The sequence below is a fragment of the Harpia harpyja genome, chromosome 2 (assembly GCF_026419915.1).
Source record: "Harpia harpyja isolate bHarHar1 chromosome 2, bHarHar1 primary haplotype, whole genome shotgun sequence".
Classification (NCBI taxonomy): Eukaryota; Metazoa; Chordata; class Aves; order Accipitriformes; family Accipitridae; genus Harpia; species Harpia harpyja.
In genome coordinates, this window is record NC_068941.1 from 32391691 (window position 1) to 32407123 (window position 15433).

A 15433-nucleotide genomic window follows, 5' to 3' on the forward strand; every position below is an offset into this window, starting at 1 on the left:
GAAAGGCATCTGCTGTCTTTACCTGAATTAAAGAAATTCTGCGAAATTTTCCAGTTGCATGGATTTTCCTTGGGAATGATACTAAATAACAACATTCCATTATAATTATTATTCAAAATGAAAAATCTATTATGTTTTCATCACAGAATGAAAAATTGTTAGTTACCGTTGAGACACCGCGTTGTCCATTTATCTCTGTCAAGCATTATCCCAAGTAGCGAGGGGGCCTGATATGGTTAAGGAAAATTGTGATCTACTTTCATATCCACAAAAAGGTTTTAGAGATAGAATTAAAATTGGGTAAACCACAGCTTTAGTCCCAGATTTTTCAGAATTTCAGGAGAAAGATAGCATGTAAGCATGCTGTCTTCAATGCTATTAAAGCATATGCTGTAGGTTGTATCCTACCTGAATACAGACAGCTTTTTGGATGGGAGATTAATAGATCACATCATTCATTCAGATTTTAAACAAAGTTAATAACCTCATCCAACTGGATTATTCTGCCCCAGTCTTCAATTTCAGCTTCTTTTGCTCACCACCCTGCTAAATGACTGAGATTTCTGGAGTAACTCCCTGATTGATGGCAATGCATCAAATCCCTTTGAGATATACACATAAAGCTTGGCTACAGTGCCTCTATTTTCTTCATAGAAGCTGATGCTTCAATCTTCTAAATTTTGAGTGCTGCAATGAATCATCCAAGATGCTTGGGACAGACACAAGAAAGAAGTGCTAATATACCTGTTGTTTGTCTGACAAACTACACTAGGTTTGTTGTAAAATGTAAGCTAGAATAGTTCTTCTCTTCATGAGACTTCAGACAGGAAACACAAAACTAACCAGTCTTTTTATAGTGATAGAAAAGTGAATGATTTCTGTGTTACATCTTGTTAGAAGACATATACACGCGGGATGCTTTGCATCACAAAAATATTTGTGATAGGTTTACTTTTTTTTTATTTTGCATATGTTTTTCATTATGCTTTGGTAATTTTTATTTGACCACAGTTTATTTTAGGATGCTTCCCCACTTGATGGGTGTCTGCTTTCCTCCCAAGATGCGTAGTATTTTGTCACACACTGTACTTTACTCCTTCAGCCAGAGTGTTTCACTGTGAATGTCTGGTTGGGTTTTGGACTCGCTCTCGTGCTCTCTCGCTCTCTCTCTCTGCTCTCTCTCTCAAAGCTCTAAACCAAATTCATTGTGTTTGCCATCAAGCACAAATTAGTGTTGAGAACTCCTGTTTTCCAGCAAACCAATAACATGTAGCTTTGTCAAAATGGCAGGCCACACAAAGTTCAACAACTGAAAGCTTTCAGTCTAGCTCACAGCAGTATTTAACTGACAAATAAGACAGTTGATCCAAAAATTCTGATGTCTCTACATTGCATGAAATGTACTTTTGATGTATTGCATGTACTTACATTTAAGAGTCAATACTCTGTCTGACTTGCAAAGACACTTAATGAAGATGCCTTACAATGACTAGGCTTCAGTTATATTCCTGTCTTTGCATTGGTTAAAGTTCTGTTATGCTTCTCTTAAATAGCTTGCTGTATTTCCATATATAACTAGGGATAAAATTAATGCTCATTAATTAATGCTAATTGCTAGTTTTTCATAAGAAATTTCAAAGTGGTTTTTTTTGAATGGGAAAATGTTTTTGAAAACTACGTACCTTTTAAGGGGGGGGATGGGGGACAGAGACAGAGGTATAGATGGATATCTATATATATTTTTAGCAATGTCATAGCTAGGTTAATTGGCTTTATTGATTTTTCACAATTACATTACTTGTTTTTTCTTTAAATCCCTGATCAGAGATTGATATTGAGCGTTGTGTTCGTGAGTCAATCAACCTGTTTCGCTGGACCCCAAAGAGTGCTACATACAGGCAATATGCACAACATCCACGGCAAGCCAGTGAGAGCAACGGCACAAGAAGTTCAATGTCCTGCTTTTCAGCAGACTATCAGGAAGCACCTCGAAGTGACCTAGTAAGTAACCTGGGAATTGGAGGGGGGAGTATTTGTCAGATTGCATGTTTCTCCTGCTCAGGTGGTTTTTTTCCTCTTTAGAATTTAGACAGGAAGGAGATACCCACCAAACCTCAGTTACTGGCATTTATGTTGTCACTTCCAAGCATAGGGGTCTGACACATTCATCAGGTGTTCTGATTTGCTTGTCAGCTAGTGCATGGTGTTAGAGCATATGCCATATTATTAATTTTGATGAACAATCCAATGCAGTGAATGAGAATTAACTGAAAGGTTGTTGGGGTTTGGGTTTTTTTAACTTTATTGCTTTGAACTTCAGCTTCTTTGATGTACATGCCAATAAAGTTATTTCTTCTTGTGCCGGATGTCTGTCTCTCCCAACTCCTGCTCCTTCGGTTCTGTGGTGTTTGTTACCACAACAGACCAATGTCCGTGACTCACCTGCAGAACTGCAAACAGGCTTTATCTTAGGAGAAAAATAGTAAAAAGAACAGTTTGCCAGTGAGAAATAGGTAACTGGAAAGTGATGCAGGCAGCTCTCACTGCTTTTTCCATCTTGGCATGTCAGGTTAAAGGTATGACTCAAATGATTTTGAAAGGTAGTGTGTGAGTTATGCCTGTGTTTGTTTTGGCAAAGAATAACTAGTGGCTAAGAGTATATCTGCATTAAATAGATACTCAGTTTAGCAAAAATATTCTTCCCTTCTCTCTCCTGTAAAATCTGATGGTTGTTTCTCTTGTCGAATACACCATCTGAAGAATGGTGATTTGAAATGATACCTTTCCTTCCTCTCAGCAGTATAAATCTAGGCAGTCTCTTAAAAATTAAACAGTTTTGATTTTTTTCCCTTCCACATTCCCCTACAATCAGAAGTGCATTACAATAATGGGGGAAGGATATATAGACCTGCCATATCTATTTGGTCATTTGCATTACATTTTAGTCTTTCCATCTGTTTTTCCTAACTACTAAGAAACTAAGTGTATTGTCAATCAAGTGTATCTTACTTTTTAGGTAGTCCTCTAAACCTGAGTCTGATATTCAGTCATTTTCTTTATTTTACTTTAGTTTTGATTTTATTTCTATTCCTGTATTTTCTGGAAGCTTTAGCCACAAATCCAGGACTCCAAGTGCTAGACATGCAAATGCAGAACAAAAGGAAACTCCAAAGAGCTTACAGAATTTAAGAAATAATAGGTGGATGTAGAAAGACAATTGGGAAGAAAAACTAAATGACAGTAGAATACTGGTGCTCGTCATACAGGAGTTGTAGCCAACACAACTGCTGCTGTGCTGTTCTGGAGATATGTAGAGAGACTTTCTGAAGGAGCTAAGGGCTGCACATTCATAGAATAATTCAGATAGGGCCTTACAAAGTCATCTGGTACAAATTCCTGCAGAAAACAGGCCCAACACTGAATTCAGGTGGGGTTGCCCAGGGCTTTGTTCTGTCAGGTCATGAAAACTTCCAAGGAAAGAGATTATGCAGTCTCTCTTGGCAGCCTGACAGTACTAACAGTGAAAATGTTTTTGTGTGTGTGATAGCTTTTCTTAATGTTATGACAACAAGAGAGTAAAAAGACAAGTCTCCTCAGTCCTAAGGATGTGCTTGTGCCTTTCTGTATCCAAGTAAGAGTGAAGGGACTTGGAAATAGCAAGGAGGGAGATGGGATAAAGCAGCAATGGTCTACTGAACTGGTAAATAGAACAGAGATTTACATTTGTAGCCAAGATAAAAATCTGTTATTTTGGGTCAAGCAAAATTTGTTGGGTTTTTTTTCACTGTTCTTCCATTTCCTGAGAAATTTTGGGGGTGTTTTTTTACTTATAGTAATTTTATTTTCATACCACAAGTTGTGTTTGTTTATAATGAGTAACTAAGCTCATCCATCCCACAATTTCCAAGAAATTAAGCTAATATTTTTGGTATGTTATAGAGAAGAAAAATAAATACTGTAACTTCTACTGCCTTCTCTTTCATTTCTACTTAATAGGAAAGCACTTTTGATTTACTGCAGCATAACTGATGGTTTAACTCCTTTTGAAGCTCAAGCATATTGGATCTTTTGGGTACTGCTGTAGTTGGGGTTTTTTTAGCTCATCATATGGAGCAGCACTACGTGATTTATATGCGGGAACATATTCAGGCTTTTCCTGTAGCAAAGAGGAAATGGATCTCACGGACACATGAATGACAAGGAAGCCAATTCATATGTTAAGTTATAGTATACAAACGTGTTTCTTCTCATGTGCTGTATTTTTTGTGTCAGATTTTGAGGCAGATATATACAAGCCAAGCATGTTACAGTTCTGTCAGGAGTCATAGTTCAGACTTCGAAAATCCTGTGTAACATGAGCCACTAACGAGCTACCTCTCACTTGCGACCAGTTCTGCACTTCTGGGTACTTGTCTTTGTAAGATGATACTTCTCAGGGGTTTGAGCAACATTGCTTAAAAAAAATTTGGAATTATTGGTGAAATACACTATTTACACCCAAAGGTGTTGTGTCTTTTTTTAACCTTAATCCTGGAACTATCTATCTCTTTCTTCAACATGTACTCTACTGGTGTTTGCTGCCATGGAGAAACTTTTTTCTACTTGAAAGCAGTGGAATCTGAGTTCAATCTTTAGCACACACAGTAGCCTTTAATGGATTTTCTAAAACACCATTGTGTCCTTGCTGGTCAGTCTAGCTCTTAAAAAATTACTTTGCTGCTTCCCCACCTATTTAGTTGGTCATTATTTGGACAAGCACTTTGCACCACTGTTTTATCTCGTTTTATATTTGTGGGTCACCTCTATATTTGAGGGTGGGGAGGGTAGGAAACAGTTCCTTTGTAAACAAAGTTGTGGGTTTGCTTATGAAGGTAATTTATGACTTCTTGAAACAGTGTTTCATGTATTTAATTCTAAACACCAGCTGTCTCCTGCTTCTATATTTGTATTTTCCTTCTAAGCTGCTTCAGTTTGTTTCTTAAGTGCTTTTTATTGACTGCTCAAGTATTTGTGTGTATCTGCATGTTATGGTGCTTTGGTTAATAATATCAAAAGAAGTGTTTGCCCCTGGGTGAGCACTTTTCAGTAAAACAAAACTGTTTTGACTCTTTTTATCACTAACGTTGCTTATTTTTCATTTTAGTGGCATCTATTTGCAACTTCATAAACAGGCTTGGATGCCCTCTTCCCTCCTGGACTTGTGTGTTGCTTAATCTTTTACTCTTTCAGCCAGTAAGCATATTTCTACTGAGATAAAATCTCAAGGAGGAAATAGTTTCAGAGAGAATGAATGTACATCTTAAGTGGTTTTGCATGTTTCTTTTGAGCAAGATAAAATGTCAAAAATAAGAATGGAAAAACCCCTTTAAATTCACAACTGAATTTTAGTAGCAGTCTACTCAGATTTGTGTCTGTAATTTTTTCTTGACCAGTACACTAATGATTTTTTTTTCTTATGCTTCCTGAAACTTACCTTCATACCCTGAAAACTCCTGAAGTCTTTTTCTTGAATGTTTAGGAGTCACAGGGACAAATAACAGTTGTCATGTAACAATTTTCTGCTCTGCCTGTATCTCCCTTATTATAGACATGGTAGATGTACCCTCTCTCCAGCTACTTATATACTTCTAAATATAAGCAAGAGAATGATGCAGTTTCTTTATCTTTATGAATGTCTGCTCAGGTGTGGCAGGTGGACTCCCAGAAATCCCGAGGCTGATACAATTATGCCTTTGTCTTTGTCTTCTACTGGTAATCCTCTTTTCAAGGGTCCAAGTTTCTGATGAATGTTGCGGAATTAAAGCATTCAACTGGAGAAAAGGCTACCAGATGTTTATTGATCTGTGCGCTGATTTAAATGCAACTGGTCCAGTTCAGCTTTTCAGTTTTGAAGAAGTAGGAGAAATAACTAAGCGGGAAGGTGACTAAGTGGCTTGATGAAACAGTACAAATGTGAAAAACATTGGTTTTATCAAAAATAGTATGAACAAAGTTTCCTGATGGTAACTTTTTTTAGCAGATAATCAAGGATAGCTTGCGTGACAGACTTCTTACAGATGGGAATGCAGGGCTATTTGCAATAAATATGCCAGCACTCAGTTGCTTTTGATTTCATTTATGCACCTAGGATATATTTGTCCATATAAAATGTATTGGCTAGGTTTATATTAAGTCTTTGAATAACTGGTGTGTAAAGTCCATCTATTCTTCTAAAAGTATGATGAGTAGTGTATACCAACATTTCTGTTTCAGTGTACGAGCTAGGAAATGTCCAAGTGCAATGTCTGTGCTGTTCATAATAGCTGTTACATATATTCTGCCTCAAGGGTCTTCTGACTGCCTTGACCCATTTCAGGTTTGTTTTGTGTTCTGTTTTTGTAGGGAACTTGTTTTTGTTTTCTTATTTCATTGTTCTACTACTCAACAGAAAGCTGTTCCTCAGATTTGTTTTTAGTTCATGTTGTGCAAAGCATTAACTCATCAAGATCTGAGTTAATGTTTCTAATTTATTTTGCATGTACCTTTGCTTCTGTTTTTCTGATTGTAGCTTGAGTGAGAAGTTGGATTTATTTGTCATTTTTGAGATGAGTTGGTTAAGATACATTTTCTGTGTCGCTCCCCTGTGAGTGAATAAGCAATTCACTGTTTAATTAGGCATGTCATAAGCTCATCACGTTCTGGCAAATATTTTTGGGAATTGTTGAAAGCTTCAAAACTTTCTCTGTGTATTTGTGAGCTTTTCAATGTTTTCTTGATACTCATAAACCAGGCAGCCAGCAACCAAAAAGTAGGGAGTGTAAGGAAACCTCTGCTTCCAGTACTTTGGTTTTGCAGTTTAAATTAGCTCAAGGAAGCCTTTTTTAGGACTTCCCTTACTCTGCTTGGTTTTAAAAATATGAATGTATTTTCTTATGTTTTAGGACTATTTCTGATAGAAGATAAGGCATTAAATCAATTACCAGAGTGGATAAAACAAGAAATACATGGCTTAGGAAATAACTGATGTTAAATGTTAATTTAAGAGTCTCTAATGAATGTTGTGGTTGTTTTTTAAGATGTAATATAAATAGCAATTATTTTAATTGAATGTAAACTCACTGGAACAAGTGTGCTGTTTTTCTTAGTTGAGGCAGAATTAAAGGTGTATGTTTATAATCATCTAAATATTATTTATATGAGACTTTAATAGTTTGTTAGATTCTTACTTAGATCATATTTAAGGATTTTAAACACATTTTATACAGTCTTGGTTTCTGAGTCTCCCTGGGATGTGTTTGTCTGCTGTGAATATGAATGGGCAGTCAGAGCAGCCAGAGCACACTCTGCTGCAGCCTTAGGCTCAGGTTCTGGATTCAGTGATTGTCCATCTAGTCCTTCCTCACAAGCCTTTGCGATTATACCCACTTTGAAGTTGAAAGCTGGGTGTATTTGACCTTTTTGACCTCCCACAATTGGGATTCCATGACTGATTAACAAATGTGGTGGGGGAGAAGGGGGTAATTATACCTGTAAAATTAATTTTAAAAAAAGAAAAAATCAGCCAGTTCTTTCTCTCTCCATCTTGTGGGAATGTTTTTTTTATGTTTGGGGTTTTTTTTCCTGATTTGGAAGTTGTTTTAAAATCGGGTGCTGAGTTTCATAGCCTTTGATCAATTAAATATTGGGAGTTTCATTTTTCTCCTTTTTATTTTCAGTTTTGCCATATTACTGGGGAAAAGAAATTTACTTTAAAAAATCATAAGCAGTAGCCACTGTATGGCAGAATAAGGAATGTGGCCACTATTGTCACCACCCTTTAAGGTGTGGAAGTTATTGATAAATGAGCTGTTTACAAGATAAAGAAAGGATTGAGCCCATAATAAAGTAGTAAACACAATAGAACCATGCATTCAAGTTTGCTACAGCTGTTTGTATTTGAGCCAACTCTGTGTTTCCCTTCTATACCTAACCTTAGCCGCTGTGGAGTGTATCCTATGAGAAGACACTGTCTGAAATGCATATGGTAGCACTGGTAATGTAATCTGAGGTCAGTCCTTGCCAAAGTAAATTATTGGAATATCAGAAATGAAAAATGGAGGAAACCCAGAATTTCCAAAGTCTATCTGGCCAGTGTTACATCTGCCCAGCCATATTCCATGCTCAGGTATATCTGGCAATCCACACCTGAGCTCTGCAAAGTGGCACTGTGGTTTTTACCTGTGCTATTTCCATCTGTATTAATTCATGCCAGTTTTCCTCACTGATTATTGGTGGGTGATCTCTGTGATACATGATCTGGTATGGTTCCATTCTTGAAAAATTGGTGTTGTGTGCAAGTGTTTCTTTCCACAAGGACAGCTGGAGCAAAGCCTTATGTTTATAACTAAGTTTTAGCAAGAAAGAATCTGCTCTATCTCACTGAAGAGTAGTAGCAGTAAGCTATTTTCGAATACTTTGTTTGGGCATTTTTAATGCACATCCAATGCATGGAGAATGTTAGGAATTAGTTGCACACTTCGGTGTTTTAATAATTTCACTGGTAATTACTTATTGGGTTGCTGACAATGTGATGTAGTTAACATTTTGTGAGGGATGCTTTAGAATTTTCCTGAGAAATACATAAGGAGATCAGCTTGCAAAATCCTAGGGAGAGCACAATTTCAGGCTGTAGTGGTCCTGAATTGCAAGCTGGCTGGGTGGCTGAAGACACACTTTGTTTTCAGTGCTGACTGGCCCTCTCTCAGAGGGAGGACTATGGTGGAAGTAGTCTTTTTGGCAACCAATATAAATGCTTGGTGTGGTTTCCTGGGTGACAGGTCTATTTCATACTTTGTTAAATAATCCATATTTTATCAAAAAAAATTGTGGCCTGCATCTAAAAAACAAGGAAAAAGAAAAAGCAGTGCAGCATGTAGGCGAATTTACTTTAGGAGAGAAGTAACACTCAGAATAATCCATTGAGTGTGCTAAAAATATGCTTTAGGGCCAGCACGTATCTAAAAAGCTTAATGCTTTATTCAGCTTCTGATAAGCACAATTAGATACTGCAGAGAGAAATCGTCCACTTAGGATTACATTTTTTATGTGTGTGCTTGTAGCTTTAGAAAGCAATGGAGTTTGGGAGAAATTTTTGAAGTCAGTTTTCGGAGAAGTAAACTCAAGGATGTTTGTAGTTTCTCACACACAAATATGCTCAGGTACACAGACATAGCTACCTCCTGCCACTCACAGCAACTCTAATTTCAGCATGTAGTAACTCCTGTGTATGCCATGTATTGCTGCTGTGAAAGTTATGTCTTAGAGCACAGTGCTGTCTAACAGTGCTATTGAGAAAATGTAATAAAAATTAATTTTCATGACATGGGGAGGGGGTATATGATGTCAGAGATACTTATTTCTATCAAAGGCCTAAGGTGTGTTTTTCCTCTACTTCCAAGTCCTCTGTCCTACCGTACTCTTTTTCTCTGTATAGGTGTCTATAGGAGCCTGCCTTAGGCTAACCTTGAATCCAGGATTCCACCACATCCCTCTCTTAATGCACCTCAGGCAAGGCTAAGTACTGTGTGTTTTCTCAGTTGAGTCAGGATGCAATGTCATAATGATCTAATTTTACTAGGAAGTGCAGTGAGAGGATGAAAAAAATTTTCCTGACCACAGCTCTCTTGCCTGGTTCTCTTGCTCCGTTCTTGCAGTTGATAGCCTAGTACAAACTGACTGGTGGCCTGTGTGATCGTGTCAACATCATCTTAATCTACTAGTAGAATTGTTACAGCTATGTATGTATATTTTCTCATCTGCCGTTGTCACTAGTGGAAGATCTGATTTTCAAATACACATGACAGCATAGCTAGAAGAAAAAATGCATACTGATTGCAAAGTTGAACTTGCAGCAAAAGTTAGTCATGGAGCCCACCCTGCAAACATGAATGAACACATTTTAGTTTGATGGGCATAAATGTTTCTGTTAATGCTAAAATGATGACTTCTGTATATCTCACCAAAGCTTGGACCTGGGTTTCTAAAATGAGCAGAGTCGTACAGAAATCCAAGGAGATTGATGTGAAAAGCATGTACAGCTTACAGGGTAACTGGCTAACCATATTTTCAAACTTTTTGACAGTTACTAAAATTCAGCACCTCTCTTAACAGTCAGCAGTTAAGGTAGAGCCTTAACAGTATGTTTTGCTCTTTGCCGGGTTTCACATTGGTAAATAACTGAAAATGTCCCAGAACTGTGCTGCCATTGATAATGCCAGTTCAGAAAACAGGAATCATGGATAAATAACTACAATTGAATCCTGAAAAAAGATGGATTGCTAAATCCAAGGTCTCTGACACCAAGAGACATACGTGATCACATCGTGAGGGAAAGGAAATTCCTCTTCCAGTTGCAGTTTGTATTGAGATGTGATATTAAATTCCCGTTGGGTTTGTTTCTAAAGAGGGTGAGGGAATCTCTGACAGTTTGTATTCTTAAGATTCTGTAACTTTTTTTTTTCTCAAAGTAATACAATTTTTTGTCAGGGAGAGAGTATCTATCAAGAGGAAAAAAGAGGCACCAATGGAAAGCAGGGAAGGCTTGCAAGATCATTCTTGCTGCTGCTTTTACTTCAAGTTTTATTTCATGTTAAAGCATCTTGTGGGTATTTTCAGGCACGACTGGATTATTGCTCAGCTTTGTATTTTAAAATGGGTCCCTGCAGTGGTGAGAAGTGTCACCTGTTTTATCGTATCAGAGGCAATAACTAATGAGACTTTGCAGCATATTTGCCTAGCTGCATGCAGGGAGTAACTTGTCTTTCTGCTCTGCTGACTCAGCTTATTCACTCAATTATGTTACTCCAGGGAGAAGGAGAGATAGGTTTCCTTAATAATGAGCTACTTCAGCAAGCAGAGCTCACTTACATTTTTGTAGACTGCCTACAATGGTGTACTAAGACATTTAGAGGACATTTATGAATGACAATCGGCTAAAAGTTGTTGTTTGCACACTCCTTAACGTGTGAGTTCTGGAGCAGGGAGCTCTGTGGAGGAGTCAGGGTGGTGGAGGGGGTGGAAGAGTACAGCTTGCAAAATGTACTTGCAAAATGAAATGGAGCAAACTTTTAATGTAGGACATGGTTTAGTGGGCATGGTGGTGTTGAGTTGACAGTTGGACTCTATGATCTTAAAGGTCTTTTCTGACCTAAACGATTCTATGATTCTAAGTAGAGGGAGATAGGGAGCATAGAGAAGGTAGGCACCAAAGTCTTCACTTGGAAATATGAGAAGCAGAATATGATGGCAAGGGAGGACTGAATCTGAAATGTGAGAATGAGTTTGCTAGAGAGGTTGTGTAGAGAACAGTGGCTCTCTAGTGTTTGAAAAATTTTAGAAAACAGTTCCTAAAATCTGGAAGTTTGGCTGTTCCTCCTTTATAAGTAGTACTGATTGAACATCAAAACCATTGAAGCCTTTTTGTATGATCCTTTGCTAATAATGGTCATAAAAAATGACAGGGGAGGAGAGGACAGGGGGATTAGGGAGCATGTCAAAACATTTTTTATTCCTTTTTATTTATTTGTGATCATTAGAATACTTCCCTGCCTGTATAGGCCTCTCTCTGTCAGTAACAGTGGATTTAAGCATCATTCTTTCTCAGTTGGTACAGGAGTTGAGTACTTTTCGCTTATCAGGCCATCAGAGTTCAAGGGAGCAATGGGAGTTGTTCTGTTTAAAAAAAACCAAGAACACCCCACGAAAAATAAACATGCAAAGGACAATGCTCCTTGGGTATTAAATACTGCCTTCATCTACTTAGTTATGAAGGATATAAACAAAACCATTTGCATGGAAAATTCTAAGTGCAAACACACTGGTAATGATTGGTTTCAGTCATAAAATCCTTTTAGATGATGCAGCTAAAATCCAGTGTTGTTATTTGGTCTTGTTTTCAGTTACTTCCTGAAAACTGACTCTGCTTGTCACAAAAACTGCTTCTTTGATAAAAACACGATAGCAGTGGCTTTGCCTACAAATCTATCCTGAAGTGTCCTGTTCTTCTTGCTTATTCTCCCTCTTCTTTTCTTCGAGTTGTTTTCATCTGCCTGCCTGCTATATTTTAATTGGTGTAAGGTAGTGCTACTCTATACAGATATATTTATCCCAAAGCTTATATGAAGGCACCATGACATTATTATATTTAGGTGGAAATCACTGTAAAAAAAATACATTAGCTTTCTTCCATTATGGTTATTTAAAGTAAAAATAAGGACAAACAGCAATGTCTTTGCTACAAACTAGTGTGACCCTTGATTCGGAGTTGCATCTGTTTCTGGTTGCTGTGTGAATCTGCTTTTGTCTCTTTCTCTGTTTGATCAATTCTTCAGAAATCTTTTAAAACCATTATCTTCTAACCTGGTTTTAAAATGTTTTTGTTGTTTTATTCCTAGATATACATGCATACGTTTATTTCAGAAACAAAACATTAGGTTCCAAAAATATGGAACGACATCTTCCATGAAGCGTGTTTCTTTATGAAGGACTTTGATACTTTGAATAGATTATTTTATTTGCACCCCAGATTTTAATTATATTGACTTTCAGGCTGAAGTTCCTTCTGTATTAAATTTGCTGCAATAAGTTTTGCCAACTTCAAAGACAAAAGGGGAGAAACCCTGCTTCTACTTAGATAAAGCCATCCTTTCCGTGGATAAAAAGTTGCTTTATAGCTCCTGTGTTTATCAGATGGGACTGTTAAGTTCAGGTTCAGTAGAACTAAACATACTTGCTTATTTTCTAAAAAAAAAAATCTATATATCTTTATTTAATAGCCAGGATGAAATGCCCGTAAGAGATTACAGGCTAATGGAAAAATAGATAGGAGCTGTGATTGTGCCAGCCTCATGTTCTGGAGTGCTTTAATCTTTCTGAAGCTTGACTTCTAATTTGAGAATGATTAAGCAGCTTTAATTCCTAATATTAAAAAAAAAAAAAATTCTTAATGCCTATTTCTTCTTATTAAGAGCAGTAAATGCATATGCCTTAGCAATTCCCAGGCCTATTTGAAAATTAATGGGGCGAGAAGAATAAGTACTTTGAAAGTAAAGAATTTAGGGTGTTGCCAGAGAAACTTCTGGGAGGGAAGTAGACCTCAGACTTCAGCTTAAGCACTCTTTTTCCTATTACCAACCTGCTTAATCAGCAGGCTTCCCTGATGAACAACTTCTTATAACTGACTAGTCTAAAGCAAGATTCATGCTTGAAGTTAGGATATGCTAAAATAAGTCTCTTTTCTTTGCAGGAAAACAGGCGAAGCAACTTCAGTAGTAAGCTCGGTATCTTAGCATGTGTACGACTTGTGTGTGTGAAAATACGTGTGCATCTTTCTGATTAATTCTTACCTTTTCTAAGTAATGACAGGCAGCTCATGTCTGTATATGAACACAGTTCTCAATTTCAGTGCTGTAGTTGGTATACAATTTCTTACACTACCTCTAAAACTATGAGTATATTGACTGAACTGTTGGAGCGCTACACAAGTGTGTAACTGGACTTTCAACTACCCTCTGGCACTGTGCTTAAAGTAGAGTTTTTGCCTTTTTCTTAAAAAAGAGTAAAGGGGTTGTTTTAGAAATTATGTACCATGTCTGCCTTGGAAAAGAGTAAATAGATCACAGTAGAAGAATAATTGGAGGGAAGAAACAAGCATCTTAGATATGTGATATGCTGTTTGGACTTAAGCTTTTCCCATGGGTTATCTTGGCTATTTTTTTTAATTGTCCGGTTTGTACCCCCCGTAGAATAATAAGTATTACTAGCATGGAAATTTTGGTTTGTAGGATAATGCTTATGCTCCCTTCATTGTTTAAAACAAACAAAAATTTGCAGATGATAAATTCAACAAGATATTGTGAGAAGCTGTCCTGAGACGTGACTACCTGCAACTTAATTTAGCTGGAATCAAAATCTCAGTTGGATACTACTGCTTCTTCACAATTTGTTGGATATTTGTAAATAATTACTAGGAGACTATTAGTGGCATAAACTTTTTCCAAGAGCAGCTAACATTACTCAAAGGATTTAGTTTAAAGTGGGCCCTCTCCCTTCCTTCACCTACTCTTCCTTCTGGTTCATTACAGCTGGAAACCAATGCCTGCAATGACATAATAAAGCCTAAACAGGGAATTGAAGGCAGCAGTCAGGACAAATGTTAAGCCTCCGGTCTAAAATGTCAACCTGCATCTTATGCATGTCCTCTTAGTTGGCCGGGCTGAGGCAAAGAGAGTAGTCACTGAGGTGGTAGACAACAGCTGGAACACTGTTGTGGAGAGGAGTAGGAAAGGTGTTAAAGGTTCAGAAGAGTCTGCAAGATTTGGTGCTCAGGGGCCATGACAGCCTCAAGAACTGTCTGAACTCAAGTCCAGTGTGAAACTACAGGTATCTATAGCAGGATGGTGGTATGAAAAGGAGGTGTGAGGACTGGGTAGAAGGATTGACAGCTTCGTGTTAGCCATGTTTAGGTTGCGCTGACTGACAGTTCATTAGAAAATTCCTGTGAGAAAATGTCTGACGTGAAATATAGTTGTTACCAGATACAGCAGATAAAGTCAAATTTTTAAATGTAATTAGGAAAGATGATCTTATAAGTGCATGCACATATTTCACTTTGCAATTTGAAGGAAATAAATTAGTCTGATAAAACAGCTGTAAAAAGAAATAACTGATTCAGCAATTCTATTTCCAGCAAGACTGTCGAGGAGCTGTAGGCTGCAGCATTGTTCAAAGCCTATATAGAGATATTGTATCACTAAATATACCATTTAGCCAGATCTGGATATACTAGGTCAAAGCAAAGCAAAGATGGTTGTAAAATTCACAGTTGAATGTGTTTCTCTTTATTTTCAACGCAGTTAAAGGAAAAAAATGTTTTTCCTGGTTATTAAAACCTATTCACAGGACAGGTAGTGTCTACATGTGGAGTACTTCTTGTGGCTTTATACTTTTAGATAAGGAGAAATGTTTTTATATCAGTATAGGTGAATTTTGACTGGTTTGTTTTCTGCTGTAGACTTCATGCTTTCCTCTTAAACTTTTATTCTTTCCTGAGGCATTCATCCTATCTGCTGAATTAGACAAAAGTTGTATAAATAAAAGTAGGAAGTGTTTGTGTAATTAGAGTCCATCATAACGTAAATGTTTCTCAAGAAGACTTAATTCAGGTCATCTCAGCCAGCTTCACTGGCATAGTCCACATTTATAATGCTTGACTTTGCTCCCTGAGTGTTTATTGTTACCTGTAATCATCTGACCCTGCTTCAAGGATTGAACTCTTTTTGCAGTGGACTTGCTTCCCTTTTCTCCTTGGTAATGCTCCACAAATGTTCTCCTGAGGGAGAAGCTGTTGCCTCAGGAGGGTGTAGTGATGTCTGCCAGTTTTAGTCATCAGGCAAATTAAGCTGCCTCAGCCAAACGT

The 15433-nt window shown here is 37.3% G+C and overlaps 1 protein-coding gene across 5 annotated transcripts in view; it reads left to right on the forward strand.

Moving 5' to 3' along the window:
- The window catches only part of TBCK (TBC1 domain containing kinase), a 115356-nt gene that overhangs the window by 79214 nt on the left and 20709 nt on the right, over window positions 1-15433 (forward strand). For all 5 annotated transcript variants that reach the window (XR_008233233.1, XM_052775011.1, XM_052775019.1 and 2 more), the window contains one exon: window positions 1826-2001. Coding sequence is in view for 4 of the 5 variants with exons in the window: in XM_052775011.1 (XP_052630971.1) it covers window positions 1826-2001 (176 nt within the window). In the remaining variant the exon portion in view is untranslated. The remainder of the gene's footprint in view (window positions 1-1825; window positions 2002-15433) is intronic.